Here is a 27,722-nt window from a genome sequence, read left to right on the forward strand (position 1 = left end):
TAAATGTAATCAATTTAACAAACTGCAGCCATCTTGCAAGACATCTAGCAGCCAGCCAGTATAAACACTTGTACACACTCTCCCTCCATTATCTCTCAGCTAATCTCTGCCAAGAGATATTAACACCTGTGCAGGCTCTACTTTAAACTATTGTGATACGACCTCAGACAGTGTAATAGCCTAATCTAAAGCCTCTGGGTGTAATACCAGCTAGAACCAATAGAGGGAGCCATGAGTATTGTGTCTAAAAATTACAAACTTCCAACAAGACCTCTGTGGGGGTGGTAGTTCTTTGAATGTAAAATGTTTTCAACAAAATAGAAACCAGAGACAAAACTATAAACAAAATAATGAAATTAATCCCATGTCAGACAGAGGGCAGGACAGGACAGGATCCACTGTTACAGAGGTGAGGAGGATGTGTTGGGCCCCAGGGACACCGCCATCTTGTTGTTGACCTTTGACCTCAGGCCTCATAGAACGACCTCTCGACCTTCTTGGTGACGCTGCTGGAGCCGGCCACCTGCATGCTCCTCTGGACCACCTCCTTAGTCACATGACGTGTTACCATGCCGCTGGTCTCTGTGTGCTGGGACGTCATCATCATACCGTCTCCTAGGGGTAGGAGAGGGAGTTAGCGTGAGAGAGAGACACTGTGTGTGTCTGCGTGTGTGTGTGTGTGAGGGAGAGAGAGAGAGATAAAGAGATTCAATTGATACCTGAGAAGTAGGGGTCGTTGATCATGGTGTGTGTGACGTTGCTGTGGGTGCTGACCTCTGTCGGCAGTTGGAACACACCTCTCTTGGTCAAGGACTGACTGCTGTACTGAGACATACCTCCTAGGCCTTCTATTTGGGACATACCACCTAGGCCTCCTAGTTGAGACATACCACCTAGGCCTCCTAGTTGAGACATACCACCTAGGCCTCCTAGTTGAGACATACCACCTAGGCCTCCTAGTTGAGACATACCTCCTATTCCACCTATTTGAGACGTGCTACCTACAGAAGGAGAAAAAGAGAGACAGAGAATTATATATACAATATCATTCCAAATGTACAAACGTATAGAATATCGGCTTCTAAATATGAAACCCAGTCTGGTAAATTTAAAGTGAGTACCGACACATTATTCATTTCAATTTAAACACTAGATAAAAACCCTGGATAAAAAAAGACTGTTGTAGTACTCCGTCCTCTTACCCCCATCCTGAGACTCGATGGTGATGATGCCCTCCCTCTCGGGCCCGAAGCCCTGGGTCGTCCTGGCCTGAACTTTGAACTTGTACGGCATGTTCTCACACAGGTCCGGAACCGTCAGACTGGTCTCAGCGCTGTTACCGCTCACCTGGAAGGAACGCATGTCACCTGGAGGGGAGAGAGAGAGAGAAGGAGGGAGGCGGGGATTAGAACATGAAATTAAAGTTAATACAAATATGACTATGAAAGTGAATGGTCATTTGCTGGCATTGTCCATAACAAGTCAAGAAGACCTGAAGATGAGCAAAATAGAAGAGTAATTGACATTTGTGATATTCAAAGTCTCTGTTGATCGCATGCCTATGTATAGATCCTAGCAAATGACAGTGGACAAAAAGCTCTAAAATCCCCCAAATCTGATTTGGAGTCAGCACTCAGTCTCACCTCCTCCGTGCAGCTGTTCACAGGTGACCACGTAGCCCAGGATGTCTCCGTTGGGTTTGCGGGGTTTCTCCCAGCTCAGCTGCAGTGCCTCAGGGGACAGAGCTGTGAACACCAGGGGGCCTGGAGCACTGGGGGTACTGAGAGTGAAGGGAGAACCTGATGGAGAGGGGGAGAACGGGAGTTAGAGGGGATAGAGGTAAGGGACAGAGCTGTAAACATTAGGGGGGCTGGAGCACTGGGGGTGCTCAGAGTGAAGGGAGAAACTGGAGGGGGGAAAGAGAGTGAGTGAGAGAGAATGAGGAAGAGAAAGAGAGACAGAGAGAGAGACAGAGAGAGAGAGAGGAAGATAAAAAATAGGAAGATGTAAAGAAGGGACAAAGGAGATTAAAGATAAAAAGAGGGAATTGGAGAGAAGTAAAGTAAATATAGAGTAAAACAGAAAGAGAGACAGAGGTCAGGTGTGAATTAGCTAGCAAAGGAGTGTTGATAAAAATGGATCAACAGAGATGTATTGCTGATTACCTGGCATTGGACTGAGTGGGCTGTTGGGGTTGACGGCTGACTCTATGGTGATGACTCCCTCCCTCTCTGGTCCCCAGCCCTCCAGACTCTGAGCCTTCACCTTGAACAGGTAGGAGTGGTTAGGCAGCAGGTCCTGCACCACCACAGAGTTATCTGCTGGGCTGGACACGTCTATACGCTTCATATCACCTGGAGAGAGAGACAAAGGGCTTTGATTACTGTAGAGCAGTGGTACTCAAAGTCTGGGTCGCGACCCCACTAAGGGGGAACTGCAGTGTGGTTGCCAATTGTTTTTTGGGGGTGGGGTTGGAATAAAAAATTAAGAGTACAGATTATTGTATGGGACAATATACAAACATTTTTGAGAAAGATACTTAGAATTTTTGTACATTTTTATGAGTAAATGTATTTATTGGTTTATTTTCATTTTGATAAGAGATGAAAATGTAATGATTTGAATGTTATTTGTTGAAGTAAAAATCGGAATTTACCGATTTTTAGCCTGTGTCATTATATTTGGGGTGGGGCCACGAGAAGTTATTGTGCAAAAAAATGGGTCCCCAGAAATTCTGTCTGAAAACATGGGGTCCCCGCTGAAAAAGTTTGAAGGTATGCTGGGACAAGGTTTTGAGATCTAAATAAGTTGACAGGGTTAAGGAAACTGATTAAGACACATTTCTTCAAATCCTAGTAAATAAAAACCTGTGAACTATGTTCACAAGTGAAAAACAACATTCTTCTTCCGCACATCAACAAAACACCATGTATTTACAATGTGACACAAATCATCTTGGGTCCATACCTCCATTGAGTAGCTGGTAGAGGACACAGTACCCCAGCACATCCCTGTCACAGTGGGGCTCCTGCCAGCTGACCTTCAGGGCCGTGGGGCCCAGGGCAGAGAACACCAACCTGGTGGGGGTGTCAGGGACCCCAGGGGCCAAACGAGAGTCTGACGGGGGAGAGAGAGGTCAGTGAGATAGAGACAGACAGAGAGAGATGGGGGGAGAAAGAGAGGTCAGGGGTTAGGGGTTAAATGGAGTCAAGTAAATTACAGGGGTTACAGTGACAGTTACTAGGTAAGATAGGATTAGTGAGCGGGGAGTGATCTCGATGGAGAGAGAGAACTAAAGAGAGAGAGAGGGAGAAAGAGAGAACTTTCCCTAAACCAAACATGTCACAGCAAAAAACAGCTTTAGCGACACCAAGCCTTCCTCTCAAACCAGCAATGGGCGTGGTAAGTCCTACTATGAACCCACGGTGTGGCTTTAAGCCCTGCTATAGTCCCAGTGGTGTGAGAGAGGACAGCTCTGTGTGTGCTGCAGGCAGACGGACTCACCCTGGAGCACCCTGTCCAGATTCAGTAGCGCATCGTTGACATCCTCAGACTGGGTCCTGCCCCGCAAGACCTGAGACATACTGTAGCTGTACTGTGTCTGAGTGGGGCTGAAGCCATACGTACCTGAGAACGCAGGGAGCGAGCAAAAAGGGAGCAAATGGACGAGAGAAGGAGGACAGGAGAGGGAGGGAATTGAAGGAGTGGGAGAAATTGCACAGTGAGGGGAGAGAAAGAGGCAAGGGAGGGGAGAGGATCGAAGGAGAGAGAGCGACAGAAGAGAGAAGAGGAGAGCGACAGTCACCATAGCTCCTGCATAGCCCTGTACAGCCACCAGCCCCAATAATCGATAACTGACATCCAAGCCATCCGCCTCATGCATCTCCTCAGTAAACCTGTTGCAGATGATGTGTATATCTGACATTTATAGCCCCGACTGCTACAGGCAAACAGATGAGCTTCTCCCAGCTTTCAATAGTAGAGGACAGAAATATCTAAATACTATGCAGTGGCATTTTCCTCAGCAAAAGCCTCATAGTCAAAGACCTCATCTCAGTGGCTCGGTGAAATATGCCTGTGGCCTGGGACCTGTGTCAGTGTGGATCGTAAATGATCGGCTCTTTATCTCAAAATATGCCTCAACTTCAACTAATCTTACTTTTGCCGTCTGTGTATCCCGACAATCCACTGGACAGGTCTCCTATGACGATGGAGTCTCGGATGTTGTCGTCATACTCATAGTAACCTCTGTTCTCTGACCGCTTTCTCATGACAACATTCTCTGTGCGCATCCCGCCCCCGATAATCTGTGTGCGGGAGAGCGAGTTTCCTCCTGTAGGAGAGGAGAAGAAAAGACAGGAGTAGAACAATGATGACCACCAGAGACATGGACACAGAACCATAGAATTCTAGCATGCATTCTGAGTGCAATGCCTTTCCAACTTTTGGTGTCAACATGTTGTCCATTGAAACTCTAAATCTCCAAGTTGGCTGAACTCTGTATAGTGTAGCTACTGTTCTGGTGAAGACAAGCCAGCTGGAATTTCTTGTCACTATCATACCATTGTAAGTCAACAGAAAGATTCAAAAGCTGACACATTTTATGAAAGAATCTGCATCCATCCGTACCTTGTCCAGAGAGGTATGTTGTGGAGGAATCCGTAGTCATGGAACCCCCGGCCCCTCCTCTGTGGTTGGAGCTGAGGGTGGACATGGGAGACAGCTGGCTGTAGCTGGAAGAAGACATATTGGCACTGCGCGACATGGAATTATTTCCCCCGGGGAACAGGAAGTTTTGTTCCCACCTCCCGTTCATTTGGTCTGACAGACAAAGATGAGGAGAGCAGGAGAAGTGAGAGGAGAACATAAAGAACATCAATAACATTCTGGAACCCAACATAACCCAAACCAAACATTCTGGAACACAACATAACCCAAACCAAACATTCTGGAACCCAACATAACCCAAACCAAACATTCTGGAACCCAACATAACCCAAACCAAACATTCTGGAACCCAACATAACCCAAACCAAACATTCTGGAACCCAACATAACCCAAACCAAACATTCTGGAACCCAACATAACCCAAACCAAACATTCTGGAACCCAACATAACCCAAACCAAACATTCTGGAACCCAACATAACCCAAACCAAACATTCTGGAACACAACATAACCCAAACCAAACATTCTGGAACCCAACATAACCCAAACCAAACATTCTGGAACCCAACATAACCCAAACCAAACATTCTGGAACACAACATAACCCAAACCAAACATTCTGGAACCCAACATAACCCAAACCAAACATTCTGGAACCCAACATAACCCAAACCAAACATTCTGGAACCCAACATAACCCAAACCAAACATTCTGGAACCCAACATAACCCAAACCAAACATTCTGGAACCCAACATAACCCAAACCAAACATTCTGGAACCCAACATAACCCAAACCAAACATTCTGGAACCCAACATAACCCAAACCAAACATTCTGGAACACAACATAACCCAAACCAAACATTCTGGAACCCAACATAACCCAAACCAAACATTCTGGAACCCAACATAACCCAAACCAAACATTCTGGAACACAACATAACCCAAACCAAACATTCTGGAACCCAACATAACCCAAACCAAACATTCTGGAACCCAACATAACCCAAACCAAACATTCTGGAACCCAACATAACCCAAACCAAACATTCTGGAACCCAACATAACCCAAACCAAACATTTTGGAACCAAAACAATTGATTCAAGTGCATCAATGGCAACAAATCACAACGAACTGCAAGAGAAATGGCCACCTTACAACCTCAGACTGCACACAGGGACATATTTTTGCTATCACCACCTTCCCACCCATGAAAAGCCTTTATACAAACTTTACAAGCTGCCTCCTTTCCAGGGTCTCTCCACAGAGAGGTGTAAAGAGGACAGACAGAGGAGACAAACAGGCACCTGGAAAAGCCTGTCCACGATCATCAACTGGAGGTGGGGCAGTTGATGCCTGGAACCCTCTTTGGGGTGGAAGGTCGCGGGGTGCAGCAGGGGTAGGGATAAGAGTAGAACCAGGTTGCAGTTTCAGGGCAGATGGCAGATTTGAGGAAGGGCGCATGCTGATGATTAGCGATCTGAAGACTCAGGCTCATCTTAAAGGATCCCCGATCGTGCATATTTTGCGTAGCCAGAGAGGAAATGATAAGGGGGCACTGCAGCTGCATTGGAGGTTGGTGGCTGCCATGCGCAGTAGCTGGCATGCTATCTTTCTGTCTATCTATCTGTCTTGTCTGGCTGTCTAGCACTCCAGGTAGGTGGTCTTCACCTTTCAGGGATGGGGTCTGTGCTCGACTGGCCCGGGGAGTCTCGTCAGTGCTGGTGTCTGTGTCTGTGCTGAGGTGGTAGGGGATCACATCCACATGCCTCTTCCAGGACACCGAACGCAGGTCCAGCTTGGAACCCACCAACTTGATAAAGCCTTGTTATGGAGGGGAGAAGCAAGCAGGGTGGGTGGGTGGGTGATGGTCTGGATTGATAGTGTGCATGGCAGTTGTTATTTTTGTGAAGCGTGGTGATTGGTGAAAGGGCGAGCGATGGAAGGAGTGAAGGAGGAAGAGGAGGAGGCAGCATGTATGTAGCTTCGGTGATATCTACAACTACAGATGTCTGGAGGCTCTCAGCAATCACAGATTTCTTTGCAGTTTGGATCAATGGTAGGAGAGGTTTGACTGGCACGATAAAGCCATAAAGAAGAAAATGAAGACTGGTATGGAGACTGGCATGATAGAACCCAAAGCCATGAAGACGAAAATATTCTGATGATCTCATGAGATGTAAAATAAATGTCAGTTTCTTAAAAGACACCTCGTAGAGAGAAAGAGAGAGAGGGGGGAAGGAACAAAACAAATAAAGAGAAAGAAAGAAGAAAGAGTCAGAAAGAGAAAGAAGAAAGAGTGCAAAAAGAGAGAGAGAAGGGTGGAGGAGGCCCTTGACCATGACACTGTAAGACCTTTTCTGTTGTTATTTTGTTTCTCTCTCTCCTTCAGTGAGCAGAGGACTGGACTACAGAAGATGGGTAGACATATCTTTCTTTGCATGGACCCCATTTATAACAGTCCTGTCCTATCCAGTCTGCATTCACTTGGTTTCACAGAGCAGTGAAGCTCACTGGCTTAATGAGGGGGCTACTACCCAATATGCATACATCTAAAACAGTGAGCTTCATCCCTATTAGCTGTTACTTAGCAACAGCTATTCTTCATGGGATCCACTGAAAACACACTACAAAACCACAACACACAGTACGCCACTGAAGGTAGGATGCAGAGAGACAGGCGCCCGAGAGCCAGCTAAGGTGGCGTAGTCTGTGGGTACCCACCTTCGTCTGAGACGCTGGGTCTCTTGGAGCCTGTTGGCGACCTCAAGACCTCACTGCTGTACATCAGGTAGCCGTCGTACTCATCCCCCGCCTCCGCGTCCACTATTGGGATGTCTGGGATGATAGGGACTGCAGGGAGAGAGGGAGGAGACTCAAACAGGAAGCTATGGTCATGCTAAAAGTATCAAATTCAATATAGTATTCTATAGTAGGAGACAGCACAATTCCGGTCCTTGAGGGCTGCAGCGACAGTTGGTTTTCATTGGTTCATTTGAGGATTTATTTTCCACAAAACAGCAACGCGGTGCCATAGAGGAACTCACTGGACATGGGTCTGACGGGCTGTGAGGCCAGGTTGATGGTTGCCTCTCGGAATGGACCCCAGCCAACGCTGTTCTTAGCCCGGACCTTATAACAGTAGGTCTGGGCCGACTGCAGGTTCTCAATTAGCAACATCCTCTTCTTAGGGTTGTCTATCTTAACCTTCTTAGCTACACCCATCGGCTCTACAGGGGGAAGGACGAGGGACGAGGAGAAGGACGAGGAGAACACAGAGATCCCATTAAATGACTGACTTCTCATATGTACGTGTTAGAATGTCTTAGAAGCACAGGCATTAAGAGGCACTCGGTGATTCTTCGATTTGATTGGCCACTCACTTGTGTCGTCATTGATGGGTGTGTAGAGGACCTCGTAGTTGGTGATGACACCGTTGGTCTCGGCAGGCTCCGCCCAGCTGACCTGAGTGACAGTTGGACTGATGACGTTGAACGCAAGACGACCAGGCTCACTGGGGACTGGAGGAGGAGAGGAGAGAGGGATGAGGGGAGGAAAGAAAGGAGGAAGCATTTATCACAAGGTAGGAAAGGGGGAAAACCATCTACACAATCGTTGTCCTATGTCGACCCAACAATATTCAACAAGAAAAAAAAAACTGTCCACAATGCTAGAAGTGTTATTTGTGAAAGACAATAAATGTAGTCCATCTTTGACAGGAACAGGAAGTGTGCTCACTCACCGTCCTCCAGGGTCCGACAGGGCACCATGTCGCTGTAGTTTCCGTTTCCCAGGGCGTTGTAGCCACACACCTTCATCTCGTAGTCACAGAAGGGGTACAGGTTGGTCAGCTCAGCGTGGGTGGTCTTCACATCTATCACCTGCTCATCAGTCTCAGGGTCCCCATAGATCCAATACTTCACCTGGTGACCAGGGAGAGGGAAACAGAAGATATAGAAAACACAGGTGAAACACTGGTTGGAATGAACAATCTTAAATGGAATGCATTCCAACGTTTATTTCTATACTCCAAAATTACACTCCAAAGAGTTTGGGAAAATAATCTCCTAATTTCCAACAGCAAAAATTGGCAGGTGTGTAATGGGGGCGAATCTATTGAGTTCCTCTGTTGATGAACTGTGCTCCTCACGGGGTAAAAGGGTTTAAGTCAAGGTAAGTTAAGTCCTGTATGACAGTTCCTCTCAGCACCTTGCAGGGGTTAGATCTTGAGTGGGGGGGTTCCTTACCTTGTAGCCCAGGGGGTTTCCTAAGGGGTCCCAGTTGAGACGGATGTTTCGTGGGCCAGTGGCTTTAGCCTTCACGTTGGTGGGAGAGAAGAGACGACCACCAGGAGACATGCCTGTCTGGTTGATGAACTCCTTACCCTGCTGCTGCTTCTGGGCAATCTCTGGTAGTGTTGAGGGAATAAACTTATTTTAATGATGCACATCTCTTGCATCAGATTCCTTATAGATACCCCATGCTGTATGTGTGTGTGTGTGTGTGTGTGTGTGTGTGTGTGTGTGTGTGTGTGTGTGTGTGTGTGTGTGTTTCAGTGTCTGTTTCTGTGTGTATTACCTCCGTCAGTAACCGTGACCATTGTCGTCTTCCTCTCCCCGACCGCAGCGTTCGTACTGGGGTCAAACAACTCCAGCTGGAAGATTTCCGGTTTGACCGGTCCAGGGTGAGGGCGTGGGTCGATCACGATGTTCTTCTCAGTCTCCCCGGGACCAAACTTGAGGGGACCGGACAGCTCGAAGCGCTTGGCATTGCGGGTCTTCCAGTGGACGGTGGCAGGCCCCTCCTGGTTGCGCGTGCGGACCACGGGGATGGAGTAGGTTGGGTCAGCTGTGGAGAAGCTCTGGGTGCTCTTCATAAACATCACCACACTGGGCTCTGAGGGAAGCAAGGGGAGAGGAAGTGTGTTATGGCCATGTTACAGAGGAGGAAGTTATGGCTGGCTTTCTAACCACACATGCGGCTGTTAGCCATGCTCTCAACCCCCAAGATAATAATGTCCGGGACAGGTTGTGCGACGCTATCCTGTGAACCGACGAAGATCCAAAGAAACACTGTTATATTAAAACTCTGAAATGATCAAAATAATATACAGATATCTTTCTTTCTTTCTTCATGCTATGTGATACACCCTGGACCCTGTCCTCTCACCTGGTTGGTCAGTGATGGTGACAGTAGTATATAACCTCTCACCTGGTTGGTCAGTGATGGTGACAGTAGTATATAACCTCACCTGGTTGGTCAGTGATAGTTACAGTAGTATATAACCTCTCACCTGGTTGGTCAGTGATAGTAGTATATAACCTCGCTCCTGGTTGGTCAGTGATAGTGACAGTAGTATATAACCTCACCTGGTTGGTCAGTGATAGTAGTATATAACCTCGCTCCTGGTTGGTCAGTGATGGTGACAGTAGTATATAACCTCACCTGGTTGGTCAGTGATAGTGACAGTAGTATATAACCTCACCTGGTTGGTCAGTGATAGTGACAGTAGTATATAACCTCTCACCTGATTGGTCAGTGAAAGTGACAGTAGTATATAACCTCTCACCTGATTAGTCAGTGATAGTAGTATATAACCTCACCTGGTTGGTCAGTGATAGTGACAGTAGTATATAACCTCTCACCTGATTGGTCAGTGAAAGTGACAGTAGTATATAACCTCTCACCTGATTAGTCAGTGATAGTAGTATATAACCTCGCTCCTGGTTGGTCAGTGATAGTGACAGTAGTATATAACCTCACCTGGTTGGTCAGTGATGGTGACGGTGGTTCTGGGGTAGCGTCCCAGCTTGGCTCCCTGTCTTGGGTTAGTGAGGTCCATGACAAATTGTTTGACCTGTGTGTCCTTCAGCAGACCGTCTCCCTCTCCCAGCTCCAATAGACGCACAGGGACAGTCTTCTGGGTCTCCCCTGGCCCGTAGGACAGTTCCCCATCCACTGTCACATAGTCCTGGCAAGAGAGGGAAGAGTAGTTAGGATTGGAAAAAGAAACAGTCACTTAGACTAATGAAAGGTGTGATATTGCTAGTGTGTGTGTGTGCGCGCGTGCGTGTTACCTTCTTGTCCTTGGCGGTGAGGTCTCGGGTGCGGTAGGTGACTTGTGTGTGTCCGTCCTCTATGATCTCTCTGCTAATGGGGATGTTAGCCACTCCGTCCTGTCGGCTGTAGGTGTAGGAAGGCTGGAGGAATGTCATAATACTCTTGGCTGGAGAGGAAAGACACACACAATTATGAGCTAAATAAGGTCAGGGGAAGGGAAGTACACAAAAGAAAAGAGAAATATACACATTCACTGGAAATAAATAGTAAGAAAGTGTTTTGTAATGCTCTATGGTTTTGAAGAATCATGTGTGTGTAAGAGTATGGAGGTCAGGGGTTAGATAAGGCTCCTCTGATTGGCTCTCACCGTGTTCTTTGATGATGGTGATGTTGACGAAGCGTTTCCCTATCTCAGCGATGCCCAGAGGAACGTCCAATGCCTCCACCTGCAGCTGCTTCTTATCATCATCATCTTCCTTGATGAAGAGCGGCACGCGCACATCCACCATCTCCACCCCCTCCTGGAACTCCACGGCGCCAGCCGCCTCTGCAGAGAGAGAGAGATAGAGGGAGAGAGAGCGAGATGGAGAGAGAGTTAATAAACTCCCAACACACAGACACACAGACATACACACAAACACAAACACACACCTTTGTCTGTGGCCACTGTGTAGTAGCCCGGCACCACTTTGAGGTCTTGGAAGTTTCCAGACTGGACGTTTTTCTCAGTCAATTTGACGATGTCGGGGTAGCTGGAGCGAGGAGCGGACACGACTGTGTCGACAATTGTGTGGTCTTTTCTTTTACCAGCATTTCTCTGTAATCTGAAACGCAACCAGAATATCAGTAATGATATGAGAAAATACGATTTAGACAACATGCACAAAAGTGATTCACATTGTAATAAATTCAAGAGGGATTGAAAGTTATCCTGAAATAAGTGTCTCACCTAAATTTGGTCTTCTGAACCCTCTGGGCTCCAGGAACATTCTTGTACACTTCATTCAGCTAAACAGAGAAGACACACATAAAGTATACACACGCAATCCACTGTCACAAGGATGGTCATACAATACTGCATATATACACCCAGCTTGCTCACACTCACACAAACACACTCACGTTGTCATCAACCTCCCTGCGTAGCATCTCCGTGTCTCTGGCGTCGGGGTGAGACAGACTTTCTGTGAACAACCTGTTCAGACGCAGGGACAGAGGGAACTGGACTATAGGCGGAGGAAGAGAGGAGGAAAGAGGGGAGGAGAAAGAAAGAGAGTAGGAGGAGTGGAAGGGGAGGAGGAGGAGGAGAGGCAAATTAGGAAGAGTAGAAGAGGGAAGAGAGGTGGATTAGGGTTCAGGTTTCATCACTCAGAATCATGATCATGTAAACCAGGAAGTTGTAGTGATAACTCCAACCAATGGGAGAGATGGAATTCGGGAACACTTCACACTCACTGGTCTCTTTGGGGTTGGGCTGGACCTTCGCCAGCGGGTGATTGGGCAATCGGTGCACATTGTCGGTGATCTTCCAGCGAACCACGTCGGTGCTCTTAGGCGGGCCGGTCCTCACTAGGGGCGTGTCCAGGTGGTCAGAGGTGAGCAGGGATTGGCGGAGCATGTACTGGTCCTCCTTAAAGCCAACCATACGGCCTACAGACACACATAGGAAAACACATGTTCAATCACACGTTATAATACTGCCTGGAAACACGGTGCAGATCTAGTAATATACGCACACAGAAGGATATTAAAAGGTTCATAAAAGTGATATGGCTTGAGTAACTCACCTCTTCCACAGCATGGCAGTAGAGCAAGACATGCCTGAGAGAGAAAGAGAATGAGGGAGGGAGGCAAAGAGGGATTATTTCCTTCAGAGTATGGCAAGGCCATGGTTGGTTGTGTTATGGTTGTGAATGGACAGTACCTTGCAGCAGGCGCAGTACTTCCAGCAGCAGAGCAGCAGTAGACCCAGCAGTAACATGAGGAACATGATGAGAGGGATCAGCCACAGGAAGCCAGCAGGGGGACAGTCTAAGAGGACAGACGACAACATCAACAATAACATCCGCATCACAACCAGGGTGCAAGTCACAAAGATGCTGAGCACTTCCAGAACAAACCAGGGAACGCCCGTAGTTGTATTAGCGTCATATAAACAAAGGTATAAAGATTATAATAATTAGGTGGGTGCCTATATTTGTCCTTGTGTGAATTGCAAATGTTTTTTGTTGTTGTTGCATATCCCACTCTCCCTGAGACACCCTCAGAGTGTGGGGTAGCCATTTTCTGCCATTATCAACTACAACCCTGGGCACATCAAAAAAAATGTTTAACCTTGTTGACCTTTCGGTTACTGGGCCAACACTCTAACCGCTAGGCTACCTGTCACCCATATATGAACGTTGGTCATGCCTCACCTTTCTTTTTGAGCACCTGGACCTCCAGTTCCTTGTCAGCCTGGTCCTCTGGGTAGTCCACGGTGTAGTGGTACGTACAGTCGTCATCCTCGTCACGGAAACTACACGCCTCAATCACCTCTTTATTTTCCTTGAGCTCGTCCACCATGACCACTTTGAACTTGCACTGGTCACACTGGCTGCTGTCCTTTTTCTCTCCTGTCTTCCAGGCCTGACACTGAACACAGCTCCTCTTGTCCTCACACATCCCCAGCTGGGCCTGGAAGTTAGCCTCACAGGTGGGGGTCATGGCCAGGCCAGAGTCCTGGCACTCACAACGACCGCACTTACACACGCCACGCCCGTTACAGACACCCTGAGAGAGGGGGGGGTTAGATCATTCATGAAAAATATTGTAGCAATCTGGAGGGAGGGAGGGAGGGAGGATGGGAGGGAGAGTTCACAAAATGGGACAAACACCCAATTGAGACTCCACATGCAGAATTTTACTAAAATATACTTTGTGTACAACGCAAAACCCCAAACAATCCATGCAGAGCAGAAACAGGACTATACCCTCTAGAAAAGAGCTGTTTAATTCTACAACCACCTAAAATGAAGTGATGCCCACACATTCCTCCACAAAACCCTAACCTACAGAGAAATTAACCTATAGAAGTCCCCTCAGCCAGCTGGTTCTAGGGCTCTGTTCACAAACAAACAGACCCCACAGAGCCCCAGGCCAGCAATACAAAAAGATAACTATTTGACACACTGGAAAGAATCAACCAAAAAAACTGAGCAAATTGGAATGCTATCTGGCCCTAAACAGAGAGTACACAGAGTCAGAATACCTGACCACTTTGACTGACCCAAAATGAAGAAAATCCTTGACTCTGTACAGACTCAGTTGAGTATAGCCTTATTATTGAGAGAGGTCGCCATAGTCAGAGCTGAACTGCACTTCTTCCTAACCTCCTGACAAATGTAGGACTACATTAGAGACAAATATTTCCCACAGATCATACACCCACAAAGAATTTGAAAACAAATCCAACATTGCTAAACTCCCATATCTGTTAGGCGAAATACCACAATATGCAATCACAACAGCAAGATTTGTGGCCTGTTTCCATGAGAAAATATTTGTAAATACCGCCAATATTTGTATGTTTATTTATCTTTCCCCACTATTCGTTCCACAATTATTTGCACCTTGCTAAAACACTGTACATAGCTGATAATATAACACTTGAAATGTCTTTATGTTTTTGAAACTTTGTTGAGTGCAATGTTTACTATTAATTTCTAATAGTTGTTTTGTTTTGTGTCTTCTCACTTTTGTTTATTGTTTTTCACTTGCTTTGGCAATGTTAACATGTGATTCCCATGCCAATAAAGCCCCTTTGAATTGAGAGAGAGAGAAACAGAGACAAAGAGAGAGAAAGAGAAACAGATCAAAAGAGGGAGAGAGAAACAGAGACAAAGAGAGTAAGAGTGAGAGAGAAACAGAGACAAAGAGAGAGAGAGAGAAAAACAGAGACAAAGAGAGAGAGAGAAACAGACAGAGAACGAAACAGACAGAGAGAGAGAGAGAGAGAGAAAGAGAGAGAAAAAGAGACAAAGAGAGAGAAAGAGAGAGAAACAGCGACAAAGAGAGAGAAACAGAGACGAGAGAGAGAGAGACACAGAGAGAGAGAGAGAAACAGAGAGAGAGAGAGAGAGAAACAGAGACGAGAGAGAGAGAGACACAGAGAGAGAGAGAGAGAGAGAGAGAAACAGAGCGAGAGAGAAACAGAGGCAAAAAGACAAAGAGAGAGATGATGTAGCGCTCACCCCTTTAGTGTCCAGACAGGTCTGGTTGCTCATGGGACACTCACAGGCCGGTCCCTCCCAGCCCTCTGCACACGCACACTGGCCCATGAAGCAACGACCACGGTCTAACACACACACACACACACACACACACACACACACACACACACACACACACACACACACACACACACACACACACACACACACACACACACACACACACACACAGAGAAATGGTTAGAATCTACTTCAAGTGCTTCACACTCTCACACACTCTCACAAAGATTCAGATTTCATGGAGTTTAGGGAACACAAACTGTATGACAAAGATGTACACGTCTTATGACAGCCCCATTGTCTCCCGACAGACAGCGTTATTCTAACGCAACGCGGTGCCACTAGCTCGGTATCTGAGACGATGAAGACGGCCGCACACTCACCGTTGCAGAGGAAGCCTCCGTATCGTTGACACTGGGACTTGTCAAACTGACAGAGGGGTCCCTCGTACTGGTCGGTGTTGTAACACACACACGTTCCACACAGGCAATCTCCTCGGCCAGAACACGGCTCCCCCACGTCAGGACCCAGACAGGAACTACCTGCGACCGGCGACGCACTGGTTGAGCAGTTACAGAACGGACCCAGCCTGGGGACACACACCACGGGAGGAAAGATGGTCTTCTATGATCATGTTCTTTCTTCTGTCCAAGTGTAATTGATTCCTAATTGGCATATATCACTCCTCAGCTCTCCAACATAATACTGTAACTGATGTGTGGTGAGCGTTCTGCCGTGCATCACCCTAGGGTGCTATACATCAGCGGTGGTAGGAGTGAGTTTCCCACCTTATAATGTAATATTGCTTTGAGCACTGGAAAAGCACTATCAATTATTATTATATCCTCCTGAGACCCAGCACCTCATTTTTACCCTCTCTCGTGGGCATCAGTGCTCGGTCCGTATCTCTGAGGCCACACAAGCCACTGTATTAAGTCATGTTGACCCATTGAGAGGACATTCTGGGCTTTTCAACGATATCACAGGCGTGGGGGGTGTGACCTTGACAACGTTAGCACATTTTATGGAAACTTGAAAATAAGTGTGCGTGTGTAATTACTAATTATAATTTTTGTGAAGTTTGATATTGAAATTGTTTCCAGTAAGTGAATATCTCAGGAGTAATCGAGTGAGTTGTCAGGACTGTGTACTTTTTCCCCACATGAAATAAGAGCTAAATAAAATCTAATCCAGGAATGTCCTCTGTAGTGGACACCCAGATGTCACAGCTATGTTCTTCACCTACTGTACCCAATCACTGTAATATTCATTTATTCATATTGAAGTCTAAATGACCACTGCAGAGGACCATTTTTCACTTACAATAAAAGAAAACTAACAATTTCTTGGTAACATGTTTCTTTCACCTCAAACACGTCTGTAAAAAAAAATCGAAGCTATAAAAACAAAGAGAGTCGCACACTTCATATGTATAACCTCCCAATAATTTAACAAATCTAACAAATCCCCCCCCCCCCAAAAAAATGTCTAATTACTGCGAGGTTATACATACGGAGTGTGCGACTCTCTTTGTTTTTATAGCTTCAATTTTCTACATAACATAAGATCTCAGGAGGATATAGCACATGAGAGAGAAAGTACATTCAGTTCTGTTTGTCTCACCAGCCAACGTAGCACCGGCACTTCCCACAGACCAGGTCCCCGTGGCCTGTACACCGCGCTGCATTTTCAGTGGGAGTCTTTAGGAAGCGGAGAGAGAAAGAAGACAGTTAGAAACCAAAACCCGTGTGTGTTTCTTTATGCTCATATGTGTCTGTCTGTCTTCATACCTTCTCACAGTCGCAGGTTTTACAGAGCACTTCGGCGTTGATGTTTAGAGCTGTGCTGAAGGTTGTTGGTTTGACTCTCATCTTCCCCTTTTTGTCACCCTGCTCCAGACTACACACATGTTGCTCCCCAACCATCTCACTGGCCTTGACACGCACCTTAAACTTCCCCTGGAAAACACAGAATGGGTTAGTGTGTGTGTGTGTGTGTGTGTGTGTGTGTAAATGATTTATATATACACAATAGATGACTGACAGGGGGTGCTGTTTTGAAGGCACCGCGCCTCCATCTTGGCACCCACACCATTGTAAAAATATTTTGGAAGCTAAAGAAATGCATTTATTAATGTCTACATTTTGTTTTAGCCATATGTATTCTATTAAAGACACCTAAATGCATACTTTTGAATTGTATTATATGAGCTAAACCCCCCAAAATAAAAGGAAAAATAAATAAAAACATTTTCCTTAAAGTATAATATGTTGAAAGTTCTAAAGTTACTGTCCCCACTACAACCAAAAATACTTAAATACATTTTGGTATTGAAACATTACATTTTACATTTACATTTTAGTCATTTAGCAGACGCTCTTATCCAGAGCGATTTACATTAGAGATTGCATACATTTCATTTAATTACATGCATTTATTTATTTTTTTTGTACTGGCCCCCCGTGGGAATTGAACCCACAACCCTGGCGTTGCAAACACCATGCTCTACCAACTGAGCCACAGGAAAACATGTAATTGAAATACTGATGAATTCCATTCATTCCTATGGAGGACTGCTTCTTCTGGGGAGTACCAATATGGCTGACCAGTGGCTTAAAGCCTCTCATTGGCCAGTACATAGGATCAGCAATAAAGGGTTTGTATACAAAGATTGTCATAATTTTAACACTGTGTCATGCTAGCTGTGTGTGTGTGTGTGTGTGTGTGTGTGTGTGTGTGTGTGTGTGTGTGTGTGTGTGTGTGTGTGTGTGTGTGTGTGTGTGTGTGTGTGTGTGTGTGTGTGTGTGTGTGTGTGTTAAACTATACTTGTGGGGACCAGAAGTCCCACAAGAACAGCAAAATAGCAAACATTTGATTAACTGGGGACATTTTGTTGGTCCCCACAAGGTCAAATGTTATTTCTAGGGGGTTTAGGGTTAAGGTTAGAATTAGTGTAAGGGTTAGAATTAAGTTTAGGGTTAGGAGCTAGGGTTAGTTTCAGGGTTAGGGTTAGGAGCTAGGGTTAGGTTTAGGGTTAAGGTTAGGTTTTTGGGTTAAGGTTAGAGTTAGGGTTAAGGTACAGGTTAGGGGTTAGGGAAAATAGGATTTAGAAATGGGACTGAATTGTGTATCCCCTCAAGGTTAGTTGACAAGACTGTGTTAGTTGACAAGACACTGTGTGTGTGTGTGTGTGTGTGTGTGTGTGTGTGTGTGTGTGTGTGTGTGTGTCTGTGTGCATATGCGACATCTAAGTGTTTCTTACTATTTGTCCAGGCTTGACTTTGAATGTTCCAGCCTGCGCAACACTGCCACTGTATGACAGGACCTGAGCTTCTATAGCTTTAGGCTTGTCCTCAGCACGGATACTGATCTTAGAACGGATATTCTGAGAGGACAGACAGAGAGCATTATTAGGACATCTGGCAATGCCTTACGTAATAGCCCTTAGGGATGCATAAAGTAGAATCAAATTCAATTAATGTGTTCAATTTGCCACACCTGTAAAACAAGCCCATTCTTACCTCAAAGGCTTTCTCCAGGATATTGAGGATGTTAGCAGAGTCTTCCTGTAGCAGACCCAACTCAGCGATGGGGAAATACTCATAAAGCTTCTACACAGGGAGAACCCACAAAACATGAATAAGATATGTTTTATCTGCAATGCTAACGATGAGTTAAGAGGTATTTCAGGCCTCCCAGAGCAGACAGTGGCTAAACTCAGTGGCCAAACCCCCATTACAGTAAGTATGATTGACTGGTGATGGTGAAAATAGGCATGATGCTGTGTTTGTAGGGTTAGAGTAAGGTTCAGGTTCAGGGTCAGGGATAGTAAGGTAAGTAGTAACTATTTTAGTTCTTACCTGATAATAGGTAAAGGAGTGGTTTGTGATGGCGAAGATGGGGATAATGTTGTGTTTGCCCAGCAGGCGGACCAGGGTGGGCACAGAGGGGTAGTCCTGCCTGGTGTCCTCTGTGTATTTCCCATTGGGGTCCAGGTGGCACTGCTCGTCGTTGCGTGGCATGATGCCCGCCAGCACGTTGGCACCGTCCGCCTCGTAGTGGAAGGCCGACTCGGTGGAGAAGACCAGGAGGTGGGTGGCATGGCTACGCCAGCCGATCTTTTCCTGGAGGGGAGGAAGAGGAAAGAGACAGAAAGAAAGAGGGCGGTTGGAAAAAAGAGGAGAAGGAGAAGAAAAGGGTTAAGGAGAGAGTTCTATACATGTGTAAGGAGGCTCTTAAAGAGTCACGCAGCGGTGCACTACAGTTAACCAATCAAACAGCAAGCTTCAACTAATTAAACACCCCAGACAGTACAGCAAAGATGGTCGCCTGTGTCCCCTAACCACAAAACATTGAATGGTAATATCCGTCTTAGTAAATCTAACTCTATTGTCCTACCCCGCAGACTGCAGCCTGCAGAATGGCGTCAAAGCCCCCCTCTGGAGCGTCCAGGTTCCCTGAGATCCTCTCCTTCTGCAGTTTCTCGGTGAAGGACCGCAGGTCAGAGGTCAGAGTGATCACATGACGGAACGAGAAGGGAGGGTCGCTGTTGGGCCAAGGCTTGGCAAGTCTGGAGAGAGGGAGGGAGGAGGGGGTCGGGAGCAAAATAGAGAGAAGGAAGGGCCATGAGTATGAGTAGTGTATAAATGCAGATATTTTCGTACCATAGTTATGTTTACTTTTGGGTCTATGTGTGTATCTGTATCTGGATGTGTGTCTGTGTAGAGATGATCAAAACAGTTTTAAAGTTCTTACTTGGATGGTCTCATGTCTGTCTGGGGTTCCACCACTTTGTCCACAAACTTGCCGAAACCGATGGTGTAATCATCAGACAGCTTACCTACCAACGCAGCTGTATGGGGAACAGAACATATCAGTACCACAGACTACTCCAGTACTCCAACACTGCAGTCAATGATGTAATAATCAGACTCATCGTTCACCTGGAACTTACCCAGCTCAGCACCCATTCTCTTGAGGTTGTCCAGATCGTCCTCCATGGAGTTGGAGAAGTCCATAAGAATGTAGAGGTCCAGAGGTCCTTTAGCTGGTTCAAACACCTCCATCTCTATCTCCCTCTCCTCCCCTGGCAGCAGAGTCATAGACATCTCCTGAGGAGCTACCTGGGACTGCTTCAACAACATGTTGATCTGCTCGTTCTGTAGCGGGAGGGAGGGAGGGAGGGGTGTGTCATATCATGTATGTAACACGGAGGACAAAGAGAAGTGTCTCCTACCTCAGCAAAAAGCACACCTTGCTTGTGAGCACACCTTGCTTGTGAGCACACCTTGCACATTCATCGTTCGGCTGCAGACTGTTGGGTATTACAGTATTACCGAGGTAGCCAGATGAACAGTCTAATGAATACCTGTGAATTCACGCATCCATGTAGTAAGGATTAGTGTCATTATGATACTTACTCTCTCCATCGACATACTGCTTTTGGCTGTCACCGCGCTTTTACAGCCGTGGTTTATGATGTTCTCATGAAGGTCGCAGCGGGGTCCATCAAAGATCTGTACGCAAACACAAACATGGGTCACACTAAATATTTGTGGCGGGTAAGCGGCGTCTGTGGGCAACTTGAGTAGTAGTTTCTTCTCACCTCATCTGGACAGTAGGCACAGCCCTTCCCTGACTGAATACATTCTGAACAGGTGCTAGCCCTCGTAGCCAGACAGTGATTCACTATTGGGCAGAGAAGCATAGCAGAAATATCTGTGTTAGCATTTAGCATCAGTAGAATTCCAATGAAAAATATTATTTGATTTTCAGTAAAGATGATTCAACCTATTGCTCAACTGCATAAACAAGATGGGGTCTATCGGCATATTAAAATATTCAAAGAAAGAGTCAATACTGTAACAATCACTTGATTCATTAAAATAATTCTCACCTTTTTCAGCGTAGCAACTGGCTGTGAGGACAGCAAGAAGTACAACCCCCACCATGAGATTTAATGTCCATCTCCCCATCTCCCTCCTGCAACACACACACAGCTTATGACCTTTCAACTTTCCCCACGGGCTAGACTACACTGATCTGGTGAGGTAGGAGTACTGTAGGTTAAAGTTGCTACTTGACACTGATGGAAGGTCAGTTTTGCGTTTTCACTCCTTTGGAGAGGTTAAGGTGATCCTAGATATGTGCCTAAAGTAACTTCTACTTGGAGAGGTCAGGTAAGAGTATCATCAAGTTGACTCAAAGAGCCTCATCATTTAAAGAAAGTTGACTTTCAGCCTCCAGTATTGCCTCCTGTGTTGCATTATCTGCCTCCTGTATCGCATATTCCTCCAGTGACCTCAGTATCTGGTTATTCCTCTACAGAAATATTATGGTGTAACCCAAACCATCTGGCCCTGGTTGGCTCAGGTCTCTCTGTGGGCTTACCGCAGACCGTACACTTCTACAGAACAGAGAGACACTGTGAACCATCCACACATTCAGAGAAGGATCTGTGCTCAGCCGATCTGCATGTTCAACTAGGTCCAAAGAAATATCTCTACTGTCAAAAAACTTCTACACTGAACACTCCTTAAAGGGAAAATCCACTCAAAAACTATATTTGGTATTGTTTCCATTAGTCTACTACTGATACAGTCCAACATTTTTTGACATGTCAGCAGTCAAGTTTTCAAGATATTGGACTTTCAAGAAGCAAAGTGTCACTGTCCACTTCATAAAACATTTTTGGACTGTATAAACAGTGGACTAATGAAAAAAATACAAAAATATGGATTATCCCTTTAATAAGCAGATGTAACTTCGAACGAAAAACCATCCCTAGCACATCAAACAGACGGAAACTAAAGGCAATTTCACCCTCTATCCAGACAGAGCCAGCTATATCCTGCCATACCCTGACTGCAGCACACGAATCCCTTTTATGTTATCCATATGCCAAACTAAAGACAGATCCTCCACAGCCAAACTTCAGACAGGCCAGAGGAGTGGGAGAATCAGCTTGTAAAAACGAGTTGGGGCATGCATGGTGAAACGAATTGCAATGGGGAAGCGCTGAAGTGTAACTGTGTGAGATATTTCAGGGGAATGTTCTTCCAGACAGCAAGAGAGACATTGTTTGATGTAAACGTTGTGTGAAAGGAGCTGTAGTCTTATACAGTAGTAGATAGCAATCAATGACATGGGACACCACACAAATTTTCTCCACAGGGAATCTTACATTTGAAGTGAATGCTGACAGAATGTGCTAGTAATTGAATTAGAGGAGAAAGAGGGTTTTATGATCCAACCCCCCCCCCCCCACACTATTTTGACGATTGACTCACCGAACAGGAATTTCACCCCAAGGCGAGAAACTGACCCAACCATCACAAAAACAGAGCAGAAAAACACAGGAACTGGCACTTACTGTAGTGTAGCACCTTATCGTGAACTTGAGCTGCCTACAGGTGTGTGTGTGTGCACGTGCGTGTGTGTGTGTGTTTCTGGTATTACCGGTCACATTTATCACTGGCCAGGTTGAGTAGGCTAAGAGAGAAAAACAGGACCAATGATATCTTCACTGTGAGAAGGAATGTAAGGTACCTAAAGATCGTCTGTTAACTAGTGTTAAACACAGCCATATCAAAGAAGAAGAATGTCTAAAGTTGAAGAGACTTTCTCATGGAGACAGTTAAAATGCTAAGAGTTTGAGGGAAAAAACAATATAGTTCTGCTTGAATTTACCTTGGTCTAAATGAAAAAACACAAGGGCCTCCCGAGTGGAATAGTGGTCTAAGGCACTGCATCACAGTGCTTGAGGTGTCACTACAGAGCCAGGTTCAATCCCAGGCTGTGTCACAACCGGCTGTGACAGGGAGTCTCACAGGGCAGCGCACAATTGGCCCAATGTCTTGAGGGCTTGGCTGGCTGGGGGGGGGGCTTTACTTGGCTCATTGCGCTCTAGCGACTCATTGTGGCGGGCCAGGTGCCTGCAGGCTGACTTCGGTCGTCAGTTGAACTGTGTTCCCTCCGACACATGGTGCGGGTGTTAAGGAGCACGGATTGGCGGGTCATGTTTTGGAGGACGGCATGACTCGACCTTCACATCTCCTGAGCCCGTTGGAGAGTTGTAACGATGAGACAGGATTGAAAAAAGGGGGTTAAAAATGGACAAATATATGGACCCCAGAAAGTTGTGACTATAACAGTTAATAGGTATCCAAATAAACAATAGTACCACTGGGTGAAAACTGGTTGAATCAATGTTGTTTCCACATAATTTCAACTAAAATATTTTATGTGATGACGTTGAATAAACATGGAAAACTGATTCGATTTGCAAAAAATAATCAACGTAAGGGATTTCAACTTTGAACCTAAATTCAATGATATGTTGAAATGTTTTGTTGATTTCATGTTAGTTGACAATTCAACCAAATGTAAATGAAAAACTAGACGTTAAAATGACATCCGTACCCAGATGTATAAAAAGACAGATTCAGAATGTAAAGACCGAAAGAGGGAGAAAGACAGGGAAAAAGATTCAAGAAAAGACATGAATCATTGCTTGCTCAGTAGTTATTGTTTTAAATAACATGCCTGGCGGCCAGGTGAACATTCCAACAAAGGGAGGGGACCCAAACCGTTATGACGTCATTAGGGAGCGTCACGTCGGTCAGTGACAGGGAGCACAGCCAGGTCCTTACATGAGACAGCTAGGTAAATCAACCGTCAACTACACACCTGGAGCACTCAGTCAGCCCCGTATAAACACAGTTACTAAATTACCACACCATCAATCCATCTAAGCCAGGTAAATACATCTGACCAGGTAAATACATGTAGGAACAGCTATCCGAGAGTGCAAGAGTGGAGAGATGTCCAGGACCTTTTCTCGGTCTGTGGTTTTTCATTCTGCTGCAATCAGAACGAGAGTCCCTTGTGGTCTGCACTGTCACAATGCACACTGTAATTTCCCTGTAAATCTAGTTGGGTCTATGTGACCAGAAAGGGAGCGGTACTCAATAGTAGTTGGTGGGAAAAAAAACATTCTGCAAGAAGAATGTTGTTAGGCAACAACGTTTCTTACAAACTATTCACAAATATGGTTTGATTGCAATAAAATATATGAAATGCTTTTTTTGTATCCCTTCGAATCAGCATAGGGTTTGAATGTATAAATCCTTATCTCTAAGGGCAGGTGGATACCTGCAAAAACAGCCTCTATTGTGAGTTCATTTCATCTGCAAAACTGAATTCTTATTACATAACTGTCTTCACTTGTGTCCCATTTTGGTCTAAATATGGTTAATTATAGAGGAATGGCATGCAGAACAATATCAGAGGGATAACAACAAAACACCTGGTAAGAAGTAGAGCTACAGACGCCAACTCTAACTTACTTTCGTGATCCTTGATTTGAGTAACATACACTCTAATAAAAAACACAGGTCGTAGACATTGTAAAGTGATATGCTTTAACAATCTTATAATGCACAGTCCTCTGCATGCTTGCTGCCTCGTGGCCAGGACATCCATGCCCCAAAAGAATATTTCTATAGGACTCTAATAAGGATAAATAACAAATAAATATAATAAAACAACTTTTGTAATACTCAAGTAGATAACTATAAGTAGTGGTAGATCCGTGAAAACAATGGGCGCAATTATTGAGTTTATACCATTGTTAAAGAGATTACTGATCAAACAAACCTCTTATGTGTCTGCCTTGCCCAATCCAAGTCCAAAAGTCTAACCAAAAAAAATAAGGAAAAGCTTAATCCCCTTTTCTTTAACTCCCCACTCTTCTGTAAAGTTAGTATCCACCTGCGTCTGGGGGGGGAAAAACCTTCTTTACGAGCCTTCAAGTCCAAGTTCCACGTTTCCAGGAATCTCTAATGCAAGTGCACTGGGGAGAAACACTTCTACTTTCCCCCTCTCTCTCGCTCTCTCTTTCTCTTTCTTTCTTCCTTCCTTCCTTCTCTGCTCCGTCAAATATTGACTCCTATCCCCTTGAACCTGGAGGCGAGGCGCCCGTGAGTGTCACAGTCTTGAAATGAGAGAGAGACAAGGGAGAGTGAGAGCCACCGAGTGTGTTTGTGTGAGCATGTGAGTGTAAAAATATGTGTGCTGAGATTTGATCCCTCCTCTAACTTGCACCCACTCACACTCTCTCCCTGTCTCAAGCTCAGGTAAGTAGCTAACAGTATAGATAACTCCCTTCCTCTCCCCCTATATGTCACCTGGCGTTTTTACTTTCAAAGCTCCACACCTCTAAATGTGTCAGGCCCCCCTCCCTGCTACATTCCTTACAAGGCTGGGCTCACCTGTGTGGGCTTGAGCCTGGCGAAGCTGGCCCCTCCCTCTGTGGCCCAATCTCATGGGAGTGGCAGAGAACAGAACACTGTCTGGAGGCTACGGGAAACAGTCACAGTCAAAAGTACACAAAGAGCTGGAGTGCAGTACTGGACTTGCACATACCTCCGTGTGTGTGTGTGTGTGTGTGTGTGTGTGTGTGTGTGTGTGTGTGTGTGTGTGTGTGTGTGTGTGTGTGTGTGTGTGTGTGTGTGTGTGTGTGTGTGTGTGTGTGTGTGTGTGTGTGTACAGAGATTTGCTTTCTCTCGCAAATATACAAACTCACTTTAATTAGTGACATGATATCACACAGCGCAAGATCATTTATTGAACTTGAAACACACACACACACACACACACCTAAACTGTGCGTGCAGCTGGAGTAAATGAGGTGGAAAAGCAGGCAGTGCAGTAATGTGCATTCCTGGGCACAGAGACCAGAGAGAAGAGGGGGAGCAGAGGGCACCAGACCCAGTCACCATGCCCACCTGGCACACTGCCCTCTCTCTGGGGCTAACCTCTGACTGTGTGTGTTTGTGTGTGTGTGCTAAAGAAGAGTTGCATGCACTTTCATGCACCGTGAAATATAGTATATGTACATCTGACCACATTATAGTATTTTACTGCCGTCAGCTCTATTGAAAGAGTTAAAGACATGAACTCTGTGCTGTATCTGTTACTGTTCACCTTGGAGGGGATATGAGCTCTGCCCCGACCAGACCACAGACCAGCTGTTACAGGTTTCACAGCTCCTGTGGCTAGACCTGCTCTTACTGGACAAACCACTGTTCAGTGTCCACACATAGCCCATGAGACGCAGCTCAAAACCAAGACAGTACATCTATGGGGTCTTAAGACTCAGGAGACCGAGACTCTCTGATCCACAGAGGACTGAAAACACATCAAACAGGCTTATTCAGCAATTAGAGAGAACAGGCACTGCATCTCATAGAGGACTCAGACTCCTGTCTGGCATACTATGACTCATAGGTGATAAAACAGCCCTTTCCACCACAATGGACTGTTTGGAAACGACATCATTAAAACAGAACACAGCCGTGCTCATATAAACAAAGTTAGGGTTTAACAATGGTTTAGTCCTCTCCAGAGGAATAGAAATGTTGCAAAACACCACTCCCTTCTTCCCTCCTTCTCTCCTTAGTTTTTGGCAATGTTGCCAATACAAACATCACTTTGCCTTAGTTTTTGATTGAGGGAGTTATAGGGTGTTGCTTTCCTACAACTTTTTAATTTGTGCAAGGGTTCTAGCGTCAGCAACGGTAGGAGAGGAGGGTGTCCTTAATCTTAAACAATGCTTCAATATTACCGGTAAGACGTTCATATGAAAAGGTTTACTACAGTCCCGTATACATGTGTAAGTACTTATTGTGCCTATTATTGCAGTATACCTGTTACTTTCAGCTGTTGTACAAACCATCTTGACGTGAATATTAGACCAACTATCGCAATGCTCTGACACATACATAGAAACTTCAAAGGAGACCTACTGGATGCCTGCAGGAAAGCCAGCCCGTGGCAGGCTAGTGTGGCGGTAACAGGGAACTTGATAAAAGGATGTTGGTTTTGTGACACACCCTTACACTCTTCTCAGATAGGGCATAGCTGCCAGGCAACCCAGTAACCTCTAACCTCGAAGAGTTTTTGTTTTTTTAACAACTTTATAAAAGCATGATATTGAATGCCCAATGAACAACATAAAAAAGCAATACAAGTTGTAATATATAGGCCTGCTAGACTAATTGTATGGCAGATTTCTCAGAGAGATGTCTAACAAACACTCATGTGCTTTAAAGCTGCTTCTAAGCGTTATGCGGCATCCGGATTCTGACTGTGCCCTGTTTGTTGAAATGACCGCTGCGGGTGGCGCTCCCAATGCCAAACATTTAGACATGCCAAAAGCACAGTGGAAGAAAGAAAAAAAGAAAAATTACTCTACCGCAATGTCGGGGGCGATGACATTCTGTAAATAAATATTTGACACTTCAGTAGCATAACTGTTGGCTAGTGGGCCCTTCGTTGTCGAAAATTAGGTGCTTTTTGAATAGTGCAAATTGATAATAGAATTTGACATAATCAAACACAGATTTTAACAGATACTCACATTTGTTCCACTCTAAAAATGTTAGGCTGCACAACTTTGTTTGTTACCGATAAACACAACTTGTTCTTTACCGATGGCAGGTGGTATAGGCGCCTACGGGATGCGCGTGAATCATGATATTGACAGGCTTCGACGACATTTAGCCTACCATAGCCTATTTTACACTAATCCAGTCAAAATGTCATTGCGTACAAAATGTCCAAGTTTAGAGCTTTTTTTGGGAGTCCCCCCAATACTGTCCCCAACTCCAACTCTCGCGCTCTGGGAAACCCACTGTCTAGTGCCAACCTCGGATTT

The 27,722-nt window shown here is 45.5% G+C and overlaps 1 protein-coding gene and 1 long non-coding RNA gene across 4 annotated transcripts; both read right to left on the minus strand.

The window, feature by feature from the left end:
* LOC115201253 (integrin beta-4) lies at positions 1-27,444 on the minus strand. 3 transcript variants are annotated; one of them, XM_029764726.1, is made up of 39 exons: positions 27,426-27,444; positions 20,901-20,986; positions 20,610-20,692; positions 20,425-20,520; positions 19,959-20,163; positions 19,760-19,856; positions 19,403-19,574; positions 18,865-19,128; positions 18,526-18,615; positions 18,267-18,389; positions 16,795-16,962; positions 16,628-16,704; positions 15,388-15,593; positions 14,966-15,069; positions 13,151-13,505; positions 12,658-12,764; positions 12,521-12,554; positions 12,189-12,383; positions 11,856-11,959; positions 11,683-11,741; positions 11,385-11,557; positions 11,101-11,280; positions 10,751-10,899; positions 10,437-10,644; positions 9,252-9,569; positions 8,921-9,081; positions 8,416-8,596; positions 8,057-8,194; positions 7,721-7,903; positions 7,398-7,526; positions 4,630-4,821; positions 4,160-4,333; positions 3,505-3,627; positions 2,968-3,117; positions 2,166-2,354; positions 1,644-1,799; positions 1,203-1,367; positions 720-1,001; positions 1-615 (listed from the first exon to the last, which is right to left on the minus strand). In XM_029764726.1, coding segments are annotated over exons 1-39 (6,027 nt in total). In that variant the 5' UTR covers positions 27,428-27,444; the 3' UTR covers positions 1-466. The 3 variants fall into 3 exon arrangements, with proteins under 3 accessions (XP_029620586.1, XP_029620587.1, XP_029620588.1); XM_029764727.1 differs by lacking the exon at positions 27,426-27,444 and adding an exon at positions 24,662-25,216; XM_029764728.1 differs by lacking the exon at positions 3,505-3,627.
* LOC115201259 (uncharacterized) lies at positions 9,808-10,217 on the minus strand. Its single transcript, XR_003879717.1, has 2 exons — positions 9,925-10,217; positions 9,808-9,842 (listed from the first exon to the last, which is right to left on the minus strand). It is a non-coding gene; the product is annotated as an uncharacterized LOC115201259 (long non-coding RNA).
* Positions 27,445-27,722: the final 278 nt, after the last annotated feature.

This window comes from Salmo trutta, chromosome 10 (genome assembly GCF_901001165.1).
Source record: "Salmo trutta chromosome 10, fSalTru1.1, whole genome shotgun sequence".
NCBI lineage: Eukaryota > Metazoa > Chordata > Actinopteri > Salmoniformes > Salmonidae > Salmo > Salmo trutta.

Coding starts and splice junctions, on each gene's coding strand:
- LOC115201253 (XM_029764726.1), bottom strand. Junction 20,521..20,609: donor GTGCCTACTGTCCAGATGAG/GTGAGAAGAAAC, acceptor GTTTGCGTACAG/ATCTTTGATGGACCCCGCTG. Junction 2,355..2,967: donor CTACCAGCTACTCAATGGAG/GTATGGACCCAA, acceptor CTCTCTCTCCAG/GTGATATGAAGCGTATAGAC.